This window comes from Thunnus thynnus, chromosome 15 (assembly GCF_963924715.1).
Source record: "Thunnus thynnus chromosome 15, fThuThy2.1, whole genome shotgun sequence".
NCBI classification, from domain to species: Eukaryota; Metazoa; Chordata; class Actinopteri; order Scombriformes; family Scombridae; genus Thunnus; species Thunnus thynnus.
Genome location: NC_089531.1, coordinates 3,126,684 through 3,142,829, shown reverse-complemented (window position 1 = coordinate 3,142,829; position 16,146 = coordinate 3,126,684). Strand labels below are relative to the sequence as shown.

At 37.8% G+C, this 16,146-nt stretch overlaps 1 protein-coding gene across 2 annotated transcripts in view; it reads left to right on the top strand.

Annotated features, from left to right (window-relative positions):
* Positions 1-16,146, top strand: part of LOC137198198 (venom phosphodiesterase 1) — a 43,544-nt gene that overhangs the window by 16,928 nt on the left and 10,470 nt on the right. For both annotated transcript variants that reach the window (XM_067611865.1, XM_067611864.1), the window contains exons 10-20: positions 2,423-2,488; positions 2,662-2,734; positions 7,035-7,143; positions 7,680-7,802; positions 9,368-9,399; positions 9,482-9,609; positions 10,017-10,086; positions 10,342-10,429; positions 10,857-11,029; positions 12,876-12,927; positions 13,164-13,318. In XM_067611865.1, the coding sequence (XP_067467966.1) occupies positions 2,423-2,488; positions 2,662-2,734; positions 7,035-7,143; positions 7,680-7,802; positions 9,368-9,399; positions 9,482-9,609; positions 10,017-10,086; positions 10,342-10,429; positions 10,857-11,029; positions 12,876-12,927; positions 13,164-13,318 (1,069 nt within the window). The remainder of the gene's footprint in view (positions 1-2,422; positions 2,489-2,661; positions 2,735-7,034; positions 7,144-7,679; positions 7,803-9,367; positions 9,400-9,481; positions 9,610-10,016; positions 10,087-10,341; positions 10,430-10,856; positions 11,030-12,875; positions 12,928-13,163; positions 13,319-16,146) is intronic.

Here is a 16,146-nt window from a genome sequence, read left to right as displayed (position 1 = left end):
ATTGAAGCTTTATAAAACACAAGAGTGGCTGTAATAGATATATAAATGTGATAAATCATTCTGCGCAAAGCGTCCAAAGTGCCAAAAAACATGTTGGCTGTTATTTTCCTTTAATGTGGTCACACCTATCAATTACAGCATTCTGGTCTTCTGTTCAAATGGAAGTTGAGAAATTTCTTGGCATTAAAATAATTGTCAGTGTGATATGATATATAAATATTATATATGATATATAAATTACAATCAATTAGTCAATATGAGAGGATATCCAAGGTATTGCAAAGAACCTTAGATGACTTTGTAAAAGAATGGTTGCCCCTGAGCATATATCTCGATAATGAGAGGCCTGCCGTTATCTGTAAAGGAGTAGATTGACATTATTGTGCTTACCAAGCATAATCTCACTGTTAATTTGAATGCAAATTTTTCCCCATGAATGTGTGCATGGGTTTTTTTTTTGTCATTGTTAAAGATAAGAAAAGAATTGCTGCAATCAAACATTCAGATAATACTGGAAATGCAATCCATTGCATTGTTTTTTGCAGATAACATTTTATACTTTGGTTTAATGTTTGATCGATGTATTATTAAATGTGCAATGTACTGATAGAGGATTGGGAATGGTTGATAATGCTGATTTACTGCCTATTGTTCCATCAAAGTGATTATTGCAACAAAGCAGCAATAACAGGATCTCAGCTGATAAAGAACTGTACTTTGCTGATTTTGTAACAAAGTCAGGATCCCTCATGGGATGAAAGAGGTTGGTTTTCACATATACATATGTCCACAAACTTTATAAGCCCAGGACCTAACTTAGGTGAATTCAGAGAGGATGACAAATCCATTTCTGTGGTCTGTTTCTGGTAAACAGCTGTTTTCATCGCATTCACATCCTGAGTGGCCTCAGCTGTTTCCCTGAAGTGGGTATTTCCCTCCTCAGGTGTGCAATATTATTCACTACATGAAACCACATGTCTTCTGAGATAACTCACAATTTGTTTGGAACAAGAACACTTTTGTTCCTCTACACTGGTATCAAACCAGTGAAGAATAGTCTATCAGTATCAGAACAAGGTCTGGAATTAGATTACATTTTTCACATATACTGTACATACTGGGTCACATTTATGGCTGCCAAAAAAAGCCAAACATAAATACATGTTTTGATGATTTTTACTGGATAAGGCTGGCGTTATTCTATATTTTTCTCACCGTCCACAAATCACATGAAAATGATTATGATTCATGCAAAATGGTGACGTTATCTAGAAGTGTGAACTTGTACTCCCTCTTCTGAAATCTGAACAAACAGACATGATGCACCTGTATTTAAATTCAGTGTGACAAACACTTCTCGATGTGCCTCACAAATAAACATCCATAAATCTGCCTAGAAATCAAATAGAAAAAAGATGCTTCAAAACTGGCTTGAGATTCATCAGATCTTCAAGTTTTAAAGTGTTTAAGTAACTGCAGCTGGACACAGAAAAATACTCATATATTTGAATGGAGAGTGTGAGCGAACCCACACCTTTTTGAACATTTACTGCTTCCACATAGTTACAGATGCAGACTTCATTTGAGCTTTAAATGAGTCACGAGACTTTGACCTACAAATCTTGAATTTACATGTTTTTTTCTATCTTTTATTGTTTTTGAGATACTAGAGTGTGAGTTTTAAAGTCTTTTCTTGCTCCTCCTGTGATTTTATAACGAGTGTGTATTGCGGAATGTTTCACAGCACTGAGGGAGTGACATCACCAGGAGCAGTTGGAGAGGAGGATTTTAGAGTACGCTTCTTGTGAAATCTTCTCATAAATCCCATTACTTTGGCCAAATCTTACATTAAAAATCATATTTTAGTAGGAAATTTCATGGCGAATCCATTGATACAGGCTTGATAGTGGTCAGACTTATAGTTTAGATGTCAGAAGCCTCTGTTTGACACAAAGTTCATGCCTCCCCATTGTTTTACATTGTAAGGTGTGATGTGGCACTGCAACTTTCAGGGCTTATGAAATCCAAACTGTTCGAGTTTTTTAAACAACTTTTTTAACAACTTTTTTCAGCACAGTGTCATAAGTCATCTATTAATGTTTGAAGCCGATACCATTAACACCCTCAGAGGAGATAGCGTTTGTTCGGGGGACAAAATTGGGGCAAAATCTTATTTTGAAAGGCTAATTGTGGACTTCCTGTTGGATTTAGGTTAGGGGTGTCAGTGTATGATTTGTAGGTCTTGATGAGACGAATGATTGAGGTTTGGTTTGATCTCTCTACAACGTTCCTACGGGCCTTGGCGGCCATTTTAGTTACATAGGTGGCACGAGAGAGCAGTAGTCCTCTGCCTTTTGGGCTCGGTCCCTAATAATAGGCGTGACAAATCCAGTGTTATTAACCTTTTTCATTTTTTTTTCAGTAAAGTGCCATTTGAAGAAAGAGTATTCAATGTGCTGAAGTGGCTGCAGCTGCCAGATGATGAGAGGTTGGTTCAGCAAATTCAGTACATTCATTTGTGGCTGCATTAGTACAGAGATTTAAGTTTTACAGACTGTAACTATGCAGAACAATAATTCTCTGAGATCATGTAGGTCAACTCTTTTGAATCGCACTTGATGTTTTAATACCAAGTCATAATAAAACTCATCTTCCCTTCAGACCAGATTTCTTCACGTTGTATCTGGAGGAGCCGGATAAATCTGGACACAGTTTTGGTCCTGTCAGCGGAGGGGTAAGTTGATCTGACTTATCTGACTCATGAGGATTTCATTAAAATCAACTGTGAGGAAAATGGGATACTTCCTCACTTAAAAAAATGCATTTTCCATTGAGAATAAGAGGAATGTCAGTCTTTTTTTTGTTTTTGTTTTTGTATTTGCAGATATAAAATTTGATAGTCATGTGATGTGGAGGCAGACCAATAGGTCACAGGTTTAGAGTCATTTTTGTGAAACTAATCAGTTTTGCGCTGTGGACCAACATGGCTATTACACATTTTGTGAGACTCGGTTGAAAGGGGACATAATCTGCACATTTCCAGCTCTATATTTATATTCTGGGGCTCTACTGGAATATCTTTGCATGCTTTACGGTTAAAAACTCCTTATTTAACTTCTACTGGCCCTTTATGCAGCTCCTCAGTTCAGCTTCTGTCTGAAACAGGCCGTTTTAGCTCCTGTCTCTTTAAGACCCGCCTCCTGATGAGCCCACTCTGTTCTGATTGGTCAGCTTAAGGAGGCTGCATCTCAGCTCAGCTCAGCTGGTCAGCAACATAGAGAAAAACATTGCAAACAAAGTGCTCACAGCAGGTTGATGCCCTGGGTTTTGACTTGCAGGGAGCATTTCTACACACAGTAACCTCAAGTTTTAGAACTTAGACCATGTTCAGCATTAGGATTGGTGCTGAATCCAAATACGTTATTCGGCAAAGCACGAACATTTATTTTGTACAAATATTTTTTAAATTATTTGTTTTTGGACAGACAAAAAACATGTCAAATACCAACGCGCAGGTTGGTTACATCACTACCTCAGTGTCTCTCCTCTGCTCCGCTGTTACGTCTATCAGCAGGTGTCAATGAGGGGAGTCACATCCACCTGCTACATGACGCACATTTCCTAATTTGGACATCACTCCTGGATTTGAGGGTGTTCCCCAGAGATAAAGCTGAGCTACTGACACACACAAAGTGCTTACAAGGGACTCTGCATAACCTGTTGTTCCCCTTCTCCTTTCCACAAAGTTAGGTTGTAAAAAAATAGGTAATAAATGAAAAGTGCAAAGCAAGAATCCCCTTTGAAGTTCTTCCCTACACGTTACACGCTGTGCTGTGTTATGGGTGTATAAATAAGTAGAAGTCTGTCTGTGTATTTGCAAATGTATGCATTCAACAATTCACTTTGCATGCTCTTCTTCTTTATTTTGAATGAATTATCTGGATGATGACATCAGATGTTGGCTCGTTTTATTTTTCTCTCGCAGCAGCAATTCCACAACAACAATATTATCCAAATTGATCTAGTTTCTGCCTGCATTGTGATGGGATCTGAATACTTGACTTGCTCCATTTATTGGCTCTATTTATTTTTATTTATTTATTTAGAGGAAGAGCCTCTGCGTAGGTTTTTGTTAGGTTTGTTTGGGATAGCAGGGCCAGGTTGATCTTCCAACTTGTTGCAGTTATGCCTGGCTGAGATCAGATCACAATGTGAGCCAAAACACCTCGACACATGGTCTGATTGGTATTTAGTTTTTTTTCCTTATACAGATAAACACAGATCACATACGTCATAAATGTATTTGATGATGACAGATTCAGAGAGTAAGAGGAAAAGAATGTCAAATGATATTTACAATTCCAACGGAACATGACGATTTTGTTGACTGAAGGTGTTTCTGTACGTAATGCAGTTCTTTGGTGTGGTATGGCAGACTTTCAGTCGTTAAACACTTAGGTTAACATTGCAATCAGAGTACGAATGAGCTATCCAAGTCCACTGTGGTTAACACAGACTGTGAGACAATGCTAAGCATTTATGAGTCAATTACAATTTAACTTTTAAAACTGACAAAAAGTAGACACAACAAAAGTTGTGGCTGTTGATGGACACTATTGAGCCAAAATTCGTCATGTAACAGAAATGAAACATAGAAAGAAAAAAACTCTCAGATGGTCATCAGGAGGGTGCACATTTTGAAAGTTTGATTTCAGCACCAGAATTGCAGCAGGAGGAATACAAAGTTGTATTTTACCAGCAGAACATAGTAACAAGAAAACGGCTTAAATTCTCCTTTTCTGGTTTATATTTAGGAAACAATATATAACTAGATTATCGGCTGAAATGCTGTTTTTTTCTGATGGCAGGAGAAATACAAGTTATTCAAGAAAAAGGAGAGACAAGAATATGACTTGATCCTCCTAAATGTTATATAAAGTCAGGAAAACAAAAGACTGCGTATAGTTGACTGTCTTTGTGTGGGTGGGACACATCTGCTAATGTTGCAGCCCTGTAAAAATGCAAGTTTGTTATAATTTACTGCTTTGATGGTATCTACACAAATGCAGCTGCTTTCAATATCAAATTTAATCCACAGGCGATAACGAAATATCAGTGAAAAACACTGGGTGGTTGCGATGCAGCGGCAGGGACTCTGATGATCTGCCGCTTGTTTATACTGCCTGACACAGAAATTAGTTTCACACACCAGTTTTCACACGCAAAGGTGTGATTCATTAACAAGCTGGCTTGATTAATCAATGTGCAGGAAACTTGAACACAGATGCCTGTAATGCTTGTAATCAATGTTGAAATGTTTGTAAGTGAGACAGAATGAAAGTGGAATGAAATGAAAAGGAAACATGAAAAATGAAATGTTGAGTGCAGGTTCTCTTTTAGTTGTCCTTTCTTAGTGTGATCTGTTTTAAATGGCCATGGGTGTGATCAATTGATTAGTTTATCCTTAAACTTGTATTAGTATTACATTAGTATTTTTATGTTAAAAGATAAGGCTGGCAGTATTGTATATTCTTCTTATTGTCAACAAATCCCATGACAAGAGTAAAACCAGCGATGTGTTAGTTAATCTCTCAATACTTTCCACCTGAAAGCCATTGGTTCTTATTTAAGAAGTATATCCTTAAAAATATAAAGCTTTAAAACCATATCTGGTGCAGCAAATATGGTTTTAAAGAAAACGTCCCTCTCATTTGATTCATTTGGAGTTGGCTCAGGCTGCCTTAATTACTCACAGAAACTGTCCACCATAAAAAGGCCAAAACCAATGTAACTCAAAGAATTCTGTTACTCCCACAGTTTCTGTGTAGTCAGAGTCCTGTGTAAAACCATGGTGAGCAGCAGGATCTTGTCCACTCAGCTTATCTTGAAGAACACGTTGTACCAGATCACCCCTGAGACTATATCTGCATCTCTTGGCAGATGCTTCCAGTTTTTTAAAGAAACATTTACACTCATGCTCCTTAAAAGCAGTTTATCTGCAATAATAAATCGATGGGACACTATCAATCTAGCTATCTCTGCATCTGCATGCAGATGCTTCCAGCTGCTGAGCCAACATTCATAACCTGTTTTTATGTAGCATGTGCCTTAAGAGCAGACAAAGTTTTTTTGTTCATCCATATGTGAGTGTACAGTGAATTAAAGGTCACTGTAGTCCTTTGATAGCTCACATCTGTGTCAACAGTTACTACACACATACTACAAAATAAAAATTAAAAATAAAATAAAAACAGCCGATGTCTCACAACAAAAAAGCTGGTTTTCTCGCCAGAAAAACAGCTACAAACGTCCTGACGTCTTGCTAAAAACACCCGCTTTTGTTGATTGAAACGGGAAGCAGACATTGGTTTCGGTTTCAAGGTGGTCTCGAATCGTGTTCTCTGCTGATTTCCAATTTGCTGCCAACAAACTTACTGATCATCCACCTGCCCCTCCTCCTCCTATATAGGAAAGATCAACTCATACAGATCACATGTGAACTACGTCACTGTAGAAATGTTGAGATGATACGTATTTTGGAAATGTTGGAATAATATGTTTTGTTGACATTTTCATATAATACGTTTTGTGGAAACGCTGAGATGATACGTATTTTACGTGTTGAAACGTAGATATTCAATGTTTCTGTGGTTTGCAGAAACGTACAATGCCAACATTTTATTCTGGCGACCAGGCTGCAATAACCCTGCTGTGCTCACACCAACAATAGTGCTGTGTCAGAAAACCAAATGAGATAGTTTTGCAGTGAAAGTCTGCTGGGATGACTGTTTAACTTTTAGATGCTATTTCTAGCTCATCTTGTTTGCTAAAACTCTGGAGATGCAGCTTCAGTTGCCAACATGTGAGTTTAGTTTTAGTGTGTGCAGTCTCAGTGATGACCACTACTATTCTGCAGTGAGAAGGGGGCGTATTTATTTTTCAAAAAAAAAAAACATGTGAATTATATTATATTTTATATTATATTATGTAATGTGACTGTGTGTGCATGTGTTTGTTTCACCTGTTTTCTCCAGCTGATTGAAGGACTCCAGGGTGTAGATAAGATCATCGGCCAGCTCATGAATGGCCTCAAGCAGATTGGCCTGGACCGCTGTCTCAATATCATCATCGTGGCTGATCATGGTAATAAACGACATAACACGGCTTTGAGAACATTTTAACATTACTTTAAACCAATGAATTACAGCGTCATGGCTTAGAGAAAAGACAAAATGTTGGTTTAGCACAGAAAAAGATCTTATGAATCGGATGAAGTGAGAAATCTAGCTCCTTTGTCATTGTCATAATAAAATTCATTTTTTCATTATATCACAGTGGCCTGGCCTTATGTTACCTTACATAAAAATTATTCCAAAGGCAGTGAGGTATGCATATTTTAAATTTGGGAAAAAAGAGAACATTGGTTATGTCAGGAAATCATATCAATAAGGCAAACAACTAGCCAACATGGATACTGTTAGAAGGATTTTTGTTAGTTTCATAGCAGCAAATTCTCACACCTGATGTCTGAATCACTAACCATATGGTGATTCACTTTGATGGGTCTTCCATGGACTGAAATTGATGAGCAAAACATGCGAAACCACTGGTATGTTCTTCCTCTGAGAAAAAGAGTATAACATAAAAGGGATTAATATAACAGCTGAATGCTGTTGCAGGTATGGAGGACACAAGCTGCGACAGGAAGGAGGTGCTGCAGGATATGGTGGGCGACATCAGCAAGTATTGGGTCACAGAAGGAACACTCGGACGCATCAGAGCTAAAAACAAAGACACAGTCTGTGAGTAAATATTAATGTATTAATTGAATGTTTATTTGTATAGGGAAGTGCCGAAATAATATGAACTAATGCCACATACTACAGCATTTATAGCCTAATATAATAGTTTGCAATGCCCGTCCCTAGATGGGTCTTTAAAATACATAAAATGCAGTGATAAAATACATATGGAACTGCACAAAACACAAAACTCAATAATACATATATACACACATTAAAGCACAAAACTCAAAAATGACTTTGATTAGAAGTCATCTCATGATGAGAGGCAGAAACAAGGTGTTGTTTCGGCATTACAACGAAATTGCAGGAAAGTTTTACCATTGACTGCCAGGGTCATGTAGGCATTTATTTATAATTTCTTAAGAACATGGCAGTAGTGTGATCTTAAATGCTCAATTATAGATCATCATAAGAGGCCTGATTGTTGTAGATGCTGCTTATGACCAAGAAGTAACACAATAACCTGTGTGAAAAGCTCTATTTCACTCACCATTTAAACAAGCTAATGCACTGAGAGAACTGCTCTAATGCTGCTTCATGAACCCGAATGACCCAGTAAGAATACAAGAGATGGCTCTAACCCAAGAAACACTGATATTATTAAAAGGGTTCCAATAACATCCATAGCTTTAACATTTTGTCAACCCATCTAGAATCATGTTGTCCCTTGCAACAAGCAAAAACATGAAAAATCCACTTGATCACCAACACTTAGTGCAGTGATGATAAATAATAACCCATACATTTTTCATTCAGTAGCACCAGCACAATGCAGGTCTGTTTGTTTAACCGGAACAAAACAGATGCTTTCACAGACCATTTTCTGATAATGCCTTGTTGGACTGACAGAGTATCTGGGCGGCACACAAACATTCCCACCACAGTCAAGGACATGTTGTGTCAAAGCGTTAATGATACTTGACCAGATACAGATACAGATAACGTGTCCAGATACAACAGCCAACAACCAACAAAGGCAAATTCTCAACCTGTGAGAAACATCGCATAGTTTTACATCATCTGAACATCATGGAATCACCTTTACTTTTCTTCATCCCGGTTCAATCACAAGTAATTATTTGCTCATTGAACATGTGAAGTTGGAATCTAGATATTGAACTTCTGCCATTAGATTATTTTTATTATCCATTATGATAGCAATAACTGAGGACTTGATTCCAAATCCTAACTTTGTATTGGAATTGGGTTAACATTCGTTTTGCCAGCACTCAGAATCAAACATACAATCAATGTAGTAATGCATGTAAAACGGAAGAAAATAGGCTGGAAGTATAAGAATAAGCTTCAGGTCTATGTGCATACGGTGCTAGTGAAAGAAGAAGCTGTTGATTTACTCAGACACACATGAGAGGCACGACTGAAAAAAGCAGCTGCATTGCTTCCAGTGTAGACAATCTGAAAATTAAGATAAGTGACAAGTGACACAATTGGTTTGGATAATAGTTATCCAATTATTGCTTCTGCCAAAGCAATAGTTGGATAATGCTTTGGCAGAAGCTTCTAACATGTGATTAGTAATTATATTTTTTCCCTTCCAACAGTGGACTCAGCTGGACTTGTTGCTAACATGACAGTAAGTATTTAATGTTCTCACTATTTACCATGAATGAGTTTCGGTTTTTTTTAATGTTTTGTCTGTGTTTTGGTGATCTTAGTGTAAGAAGCCAGACCAAAAGATCAAGCCTTACCTGAAAGCCAACCTACCGAAGCGCCTCCACTTCGCCAACAGCCGTCGCATCGAAGACGTCAGCGTCTTGGTCGACCCAAAATGGCTGTTTGAGAGGTACCTATCATGCATGTATCTGTGCTTCATCTGTCCTTAGTTCTCATAGTTGTTTCTCAATTGCAGTTTTAGCTTGACAGGCTGTTTTTGAGAGCGGTCACCAATGGTTATGAGCAAAATACACTACCAAGGAAGGTTCCAATAACCCAACAAAATGCCTTTGATTAGAATTCTCATGATGATAGGCAGAAACAAAGCATTGTTTTGTCATTACAACAAAATGACCCGTGGTCATCCTGAAGGATACAAACTGACAAAGTGTAGGAAGGTTTTACCATTGATTGCCTGGGAGGTATTTGTAGAGAATGTCCTTGTGTGAACTGACTTTGGAAACACTGCACACCTCTAAGACTGAATCAGAGTGATTTTTAATGCTTTATGAAGAACTCTTCTGTGTGTCCTTACAGATATCCAGGATCTCTCACATTTTGTGCTGGCGGGGCACATGGCTATGACAACGATGCTGAGAGCATGCATGTGAGCACTGAGGATTCGTATTCCATGCTATTCTATTAGTCATCAGTCAAAAATCGCTTACCTCTATTGTTGCATTGAACTGCAAAATTACAGCTAGAGAATGTTGATTTATTGCAATTCATGTTCCTTAATTTTCACCCTCTTTTTTTTTTGACTCTCTTGATGTTTTGTTTTGGTTCCCAACCCGCCCCCCCAACATGGTTACAATTGCTATTGCAGCACAAAAATATTTCTTTCCTTCTTCTTTTCTTCCAGGCCATTTTTCTCAGTTATGGACCCAAGTTTCAGTACGAAACAGAAATCGAACCTTTCTCCAACATCGAGCTGTACAATCTCATGTGTGGTAAGTTTATAGTCAGAGTAAGATTTGATTTGATTTATTGAACAGTGATAGTGTGCAGTAAAGCAAATAAACTGTTGGCTGTAATTTATTTTGGTTTGGCTGGGAGTTCACAGCTGTAAAAGACAAACACTAAGCCACAAGCTCTGACATAAAACTGATTAGAACCTACAGGGACTTGAAAATTGCTTCTGATGAATGGTGATGTTAAATGCAAAATGAATCGTGAAGAGTTATAAAAGGAGTCCCTGTTTGCACTTAGTATTACCACACATTATCAGTAGCTGACAAAGAATACACAAATGTGAACTGTGATGGATTACTTTTTGCTTTAAAGTTTTAGCTTCTGCGGTGTACAGTACTTAATAGACTAAAACATGCAAAGTCATGGGTGTGGTTCACTAAACTTAACAGTCATTGTCCCATGCAGATGTGCTGCAGATCTCTCCAACTGTCAACAACGGGACCCACGGCAGTATGAACCACGTCCTGAGGCAGCCTTACCACATACCGATGTCCCCTGTAGAGAAGAGCACGCCTGTTAATTGTTCACTAGTCAGCCTCAACACTTCAGACACCCTTGGATGCTCTTGTTCTGCCCTGGTGGGTATCATCACACGAATATGCTGCAGAGTAGAGTCACATTGCACAGAAAAGAGTTGAGTGGAACAGATAAAGTTACAGATAAAGATGTGCACAGACTTGTTGTCACCCATATGCCAACATTTATGAATCTGAATTGTTCTAAAATTGGATGGGTATTCCAGTAAACAGTTATTAGCAGAAGGGGATGCCCAAATAATTATTGCTGTGTGCAAACCCACATGATAATAACACACTGGGGGGGATTATATTCCCCAGCTGACCTTGGAATGCAGAGAGACTCCCCCAGGTGATCCCAAGGGAGTTTCTGGGAAAAGCATTTTCTGGTCTGCTTCACTGTTGTTACAACAAAACTCATTAAGTCTTTCCTTGAATGAATGGTCAATTAAGTTTGGTGAAATTTGAACAACTTTGAAAACAAGGCTTGTTCAGCTTGAAATGATGCCGAGAAGATGTAATCATGTTTTACACATGGAATCTGTCGCTTGGTCAAACTGTGCAGAGTCCAGTATTTTCATTAATTTCACAAAGTGAAATTTCTCAAAGTGGAGGATTATACAAATCCTAAAGCTTTGTTCATGCTTCGCTTTGTTTAGTCTGGTACACTTTGTGTCTGGTTACACTCTGTAACTGCGGAACCGAGCCAACTTAGTCATTAGGTGTAACTGGAATAACCTGATAAACTTCAAACTTTAGCGGTCCACTTAAATTAACATCAACCTGGGAATCTTACGAAAAGCTAAATGCAGATATAAACAAAGACCTTAGTCACATCCCACTGCACATCTAGAGAATGAGTTTAATCTTTAACAGGAATCCATTGATTAGATGTATTTTTCACTGTTGCTAATAATAGACAAGTCTGGATAAAGGAGAGCTCGGACAGATAAGAATCCAGAGAAGCAGGATGGGAACAGAGAAGAAGAAAGAACTAGTCATAACTATGAATGATAAGACAATTACAATATGTTGCTGTGACTCAGTTTGTGACGTTTATAAAAATTGATATCTGGACAATTGATTCAGATTTACACTATTTGGCCAAGAATATGTAGACACCAGAGATGCCAGAGGACAGTATGCTTCCAACGTTGTGTCAACAGTTTTGTGTTTTGTGTCCCTTTCCGGTGTCAACATGACAATGCCCTCGTGCAAAAAAGCTAGATCCATAAAGAAATGATTTCCCCAGTTTGTGGCTGAATGGGAGCAAAATCTGCTGGAAAGCCTGAAACCAGAAGAGCGGAGGTTGTTATTTAAGGCTCAAGTGTCCATATATTTGTGGTAGTATATGTAGTGATGCAACAAGACGCAATAACCAGCAGTGGATGACTGACGGTGGATAGATGTTGCAGTCCTCTGGAGAGCTGCTAACTTTTCATAGACTTAATGTAAGACTTGATTTTAGAAGTAAAATATTTTGAGAATTACTCAGATTAAAAATTCAAGGAGTAACATTCACTGCATGTTGACAGTAAGTCTTTAAGTGGAAGTTGTAATGATTTACTTCTTAAAGTAAATTCACACTGTTATACTGAACAACCTGTGTTTCAAGTATATATATATATATATATATATATATATATATATATATATATATATATATACATTTATTGTAACTAAACCGATTCAGGCAGTTTAAATAATATATATTGTAAACCCTTTTACAATTTATTGTAAAGTATATGAGTAAATAACGATGTATCAGTGTTTTTATGATGAAATCTACAGTCAAATATATGACATCATATTGTTTCACATTTAATTCTGTAAATATACCATCCTAGTTAAAAAAAAAAAAAACTAGCATGAACTTCTTTTAATTTCTGTTCCATTTTTTTCTCTTTAGAATGGAACAGTGGAGTTGATGAACAGCCGTCTGAATCTGACAGCAGATGAAAGTGAGGTGGAATTTTGATTAGCAAACCTTTTTGCTTTAAAGAAGAATTTTTGTAATTTGTGTTTTTATCTTCTATATTTTTTGGATTCTGGACCATTTCCTTAAAATGCTGTTGTTAATTTGTCTAAATATCACAATATCACAACTGAATACACTTTGAGGACACTCACTGTACTGATCAGTCTCATTTGTTATTTCTAGGACTGTCAAAATTCACTTTTTCTTTTCCTCTTTCAGAGTCTGCTGCAGAGAATAAGCACATGCTGTTTGGTCGCCCCCAGATGCTGCAGCCTGACCAGAGTTACTGCATCCTTCATCAGGAGGGATTCGTCGCTGCCTATAGCCACAAAGCCTTAATGCCTCTGTGGAGCTCCTTTACTATCAACAAGCCGGTAAGCATGGGGGATGAATCAAAACAGACAATCAAAGACAAGAACATGCAGGAACACTACAGAATCTGGCACTGATTTATGTGTCGTGCTCTTGAGCATCATTGACATTCCTGCAGTGTCAGTGTCAACACATTTACACTGCCAGTTAAGCAGAGATGTTTGAGTCAGTCACTATGGGCAGATGAAAGTAGTCTGTGTACATATGGAAGTTATTCAGTCTTAACACTTGTCTGAAATTGGTTTTGATGTAGACTTTGTGAAAAAATAGCACTCAATGAGCTCCATTCAACCCCCATACCCATCTCTCCCTCCTATTCTCTCTCTCTCCCTCTCAGTTGGAGAGGAGAATGTCACTCTTCTTGTGAAATCTCCTCATAAATCCCATTACTTTGGCCAAATTCTACATTAAAAATCACATTTTTTAGTAGGAAATTTTGTGGGGAATCCATTGATACAGGTTTGAAAGTGGTCAGACTTATAGTTTAGATGTCAGAAACCTCTGTTTGACACAAAGTCCATGCCTCCCCCATTCATTTACATTGTAAGGGGTACATGTGATATGATGTGGCACTGCAAATTTCAGGGCTTATAAAATCCAAACCGCTTGAGTTATTACAAACTTTTTAACGAGTTTTTTTCAACACAGTGTCATAAGTTATGTATTAAAGTTTGAAGCAGATATCATTAACGCCCTTGGAGAAGATAGCGTTTGTTTGGAGGCCAAAATTGAGGCAAAGTCTTATATTGAAAGGCTATTTGCAGACTTCCTGTTGGATTTAGGTCAGGGGTGTCAGTGTATGATTTGTAGGTCTTGATGAGACGAATAATTGAGTTTTGGTTTGATCTCTGTGACATTCTTACGGGCTGTGGCAGCCATGTTAGTTATATTGGTGGCACTAGAGAGCACATTTTGGCACTTTGGGGGTTAATGTTTACATTTTATTAATTTTGTCACCAGACTTAATGTGAGTTTTTGAGCATGTTTAGGGGTCAAATTTAGGGTTTAAGTGGTGGAATAATAAAGAAAGAAACAAACAAACATACGAAAGACAAGAGGGCCTTCTACCTTTGGGCTCGGGCCCTAATGAATCAAAGATTACATGTCATCAGAGCAGCTGTGCACTGTGACAGAAACAAAGAGAGAAAGCTTTGTTGTGAAGACAGATGCTAAAAACGTGTTTCTAAGGCAGATATGCAACTGCAAACCTGATGTGTGACTGCAAACCTTTTTTGTTACTGCAAACCTTTGTCCAAATTTTCTTTATGCACTCACACATTGGAAATTATTTGTATTAAATCTATTTGTTCAGAGATTTTTTTACACATTCAAACATTTGAATTCATTTGATCAAAATGTTTATACACATTCACACATTTGAGTGTATTCATACAAAATGTTTTCATTCATTCAGATATGAATGAATGACTACAGACCTGTTGCTTTGACATCTGCAGTCATGAAGTGTTTTGAAAGACTCATCCTGTCCTTCCTCAAACCAAGAGAGCCCAAACCAGAGCCAACCGCTCTGTGGATGATGCTGTTCTCTCAGCCTCCACCACATACTACAGCACCTGGACACGCCCAGCACCTTTGTCAGGGCTCTGTTCTTAGACTTCAGTTCAGCCTTCAATACTATTCTCCCTGACTGCCTGCGCACCAATCTAATATAGCTGCAGGTACCCTGCCCCATCTGTGAGTGGACTTCTTGACCAACAGGAAACAACAGGTGCAGCTTGGCATGCACCTGCTGTTTCCTACAGGTCAACAGGTACAGGTACCCGTGAGTGTTCTGCACGATGCCAGAACTGGGTAGTGGCAGTAGGATAGTGGCGGACCCATCACACCCAGCTCACTGCCTCATTAGTAAAGTTCCATCCAGCCCAGCCACAGGTTCTGCTCCATCAGGACCAGGGCAACCAGATTCCTGAACAGTTTTTTCAATCCCCTACTACTGTGCAATATTTAGCATAATGTAGCATACATTATTATTATTATTATTATTATTATTATTATTATTATTACTTAATCTATTTGTTATCTGGCCAATTAGACATTTTTAAATAACTTTTTAACCATTTAAACATTTTAATATAATGCAAGCTCAAATGAGTATACATACTCTCGGTCTTAACTTGAAATATATATTCTTATTTATGATTATTTTATTCTATTATATTCTACTCTCATTTTTACTTAATCCTAGTGTGCTCATTTAGGTCTTATTCTGCTTTTTTCTTGCTGTATCACCAAGTCAGATTCCTGACTAAAGCGATGCTGATTCTGATTCTGAATGCTGTCTTACAACAGTCAGATACACAATAAAGCCTCAGACCAAAAATATTTGATAAAATAACAAGTCTTGCAGACTTGTTTATGCTCTTGGGAAAAGGCTTATGATTCAAATCTGAGTCATATTTCACTAGAACAAAAAAATATGTATCCATTAAGTTAATAACATATAGCAACAATATTACAGCAAACAAAATTACAGTAACAATTTCAATGCATTGCCAGCATGCTGGTTGCTGGTTCCTGTGTGAATCATGGGTAACTTTGGGAAATATCAGCGGAGTATTTGAACTGATTTTACCTCTAAAAATCTGGGGTAATTTCGCAGCTGGTTATTGACTGTTAGCAGGTATAAAGTATGAGGGGAAATTTGGAGGTGGCATAAACAGAATGCTGAGTGGAGGATGCAATAGATGCAGATTCGCTCAGGGCACTCGCCACTGAGCCTGTGTGGGAACGTAGTTTCTTTTTAACAGCTTCACTAGCTTGTTGTGCTTCACATCACAACCTCTTCACTCGACTTTGACAAATTTATGAT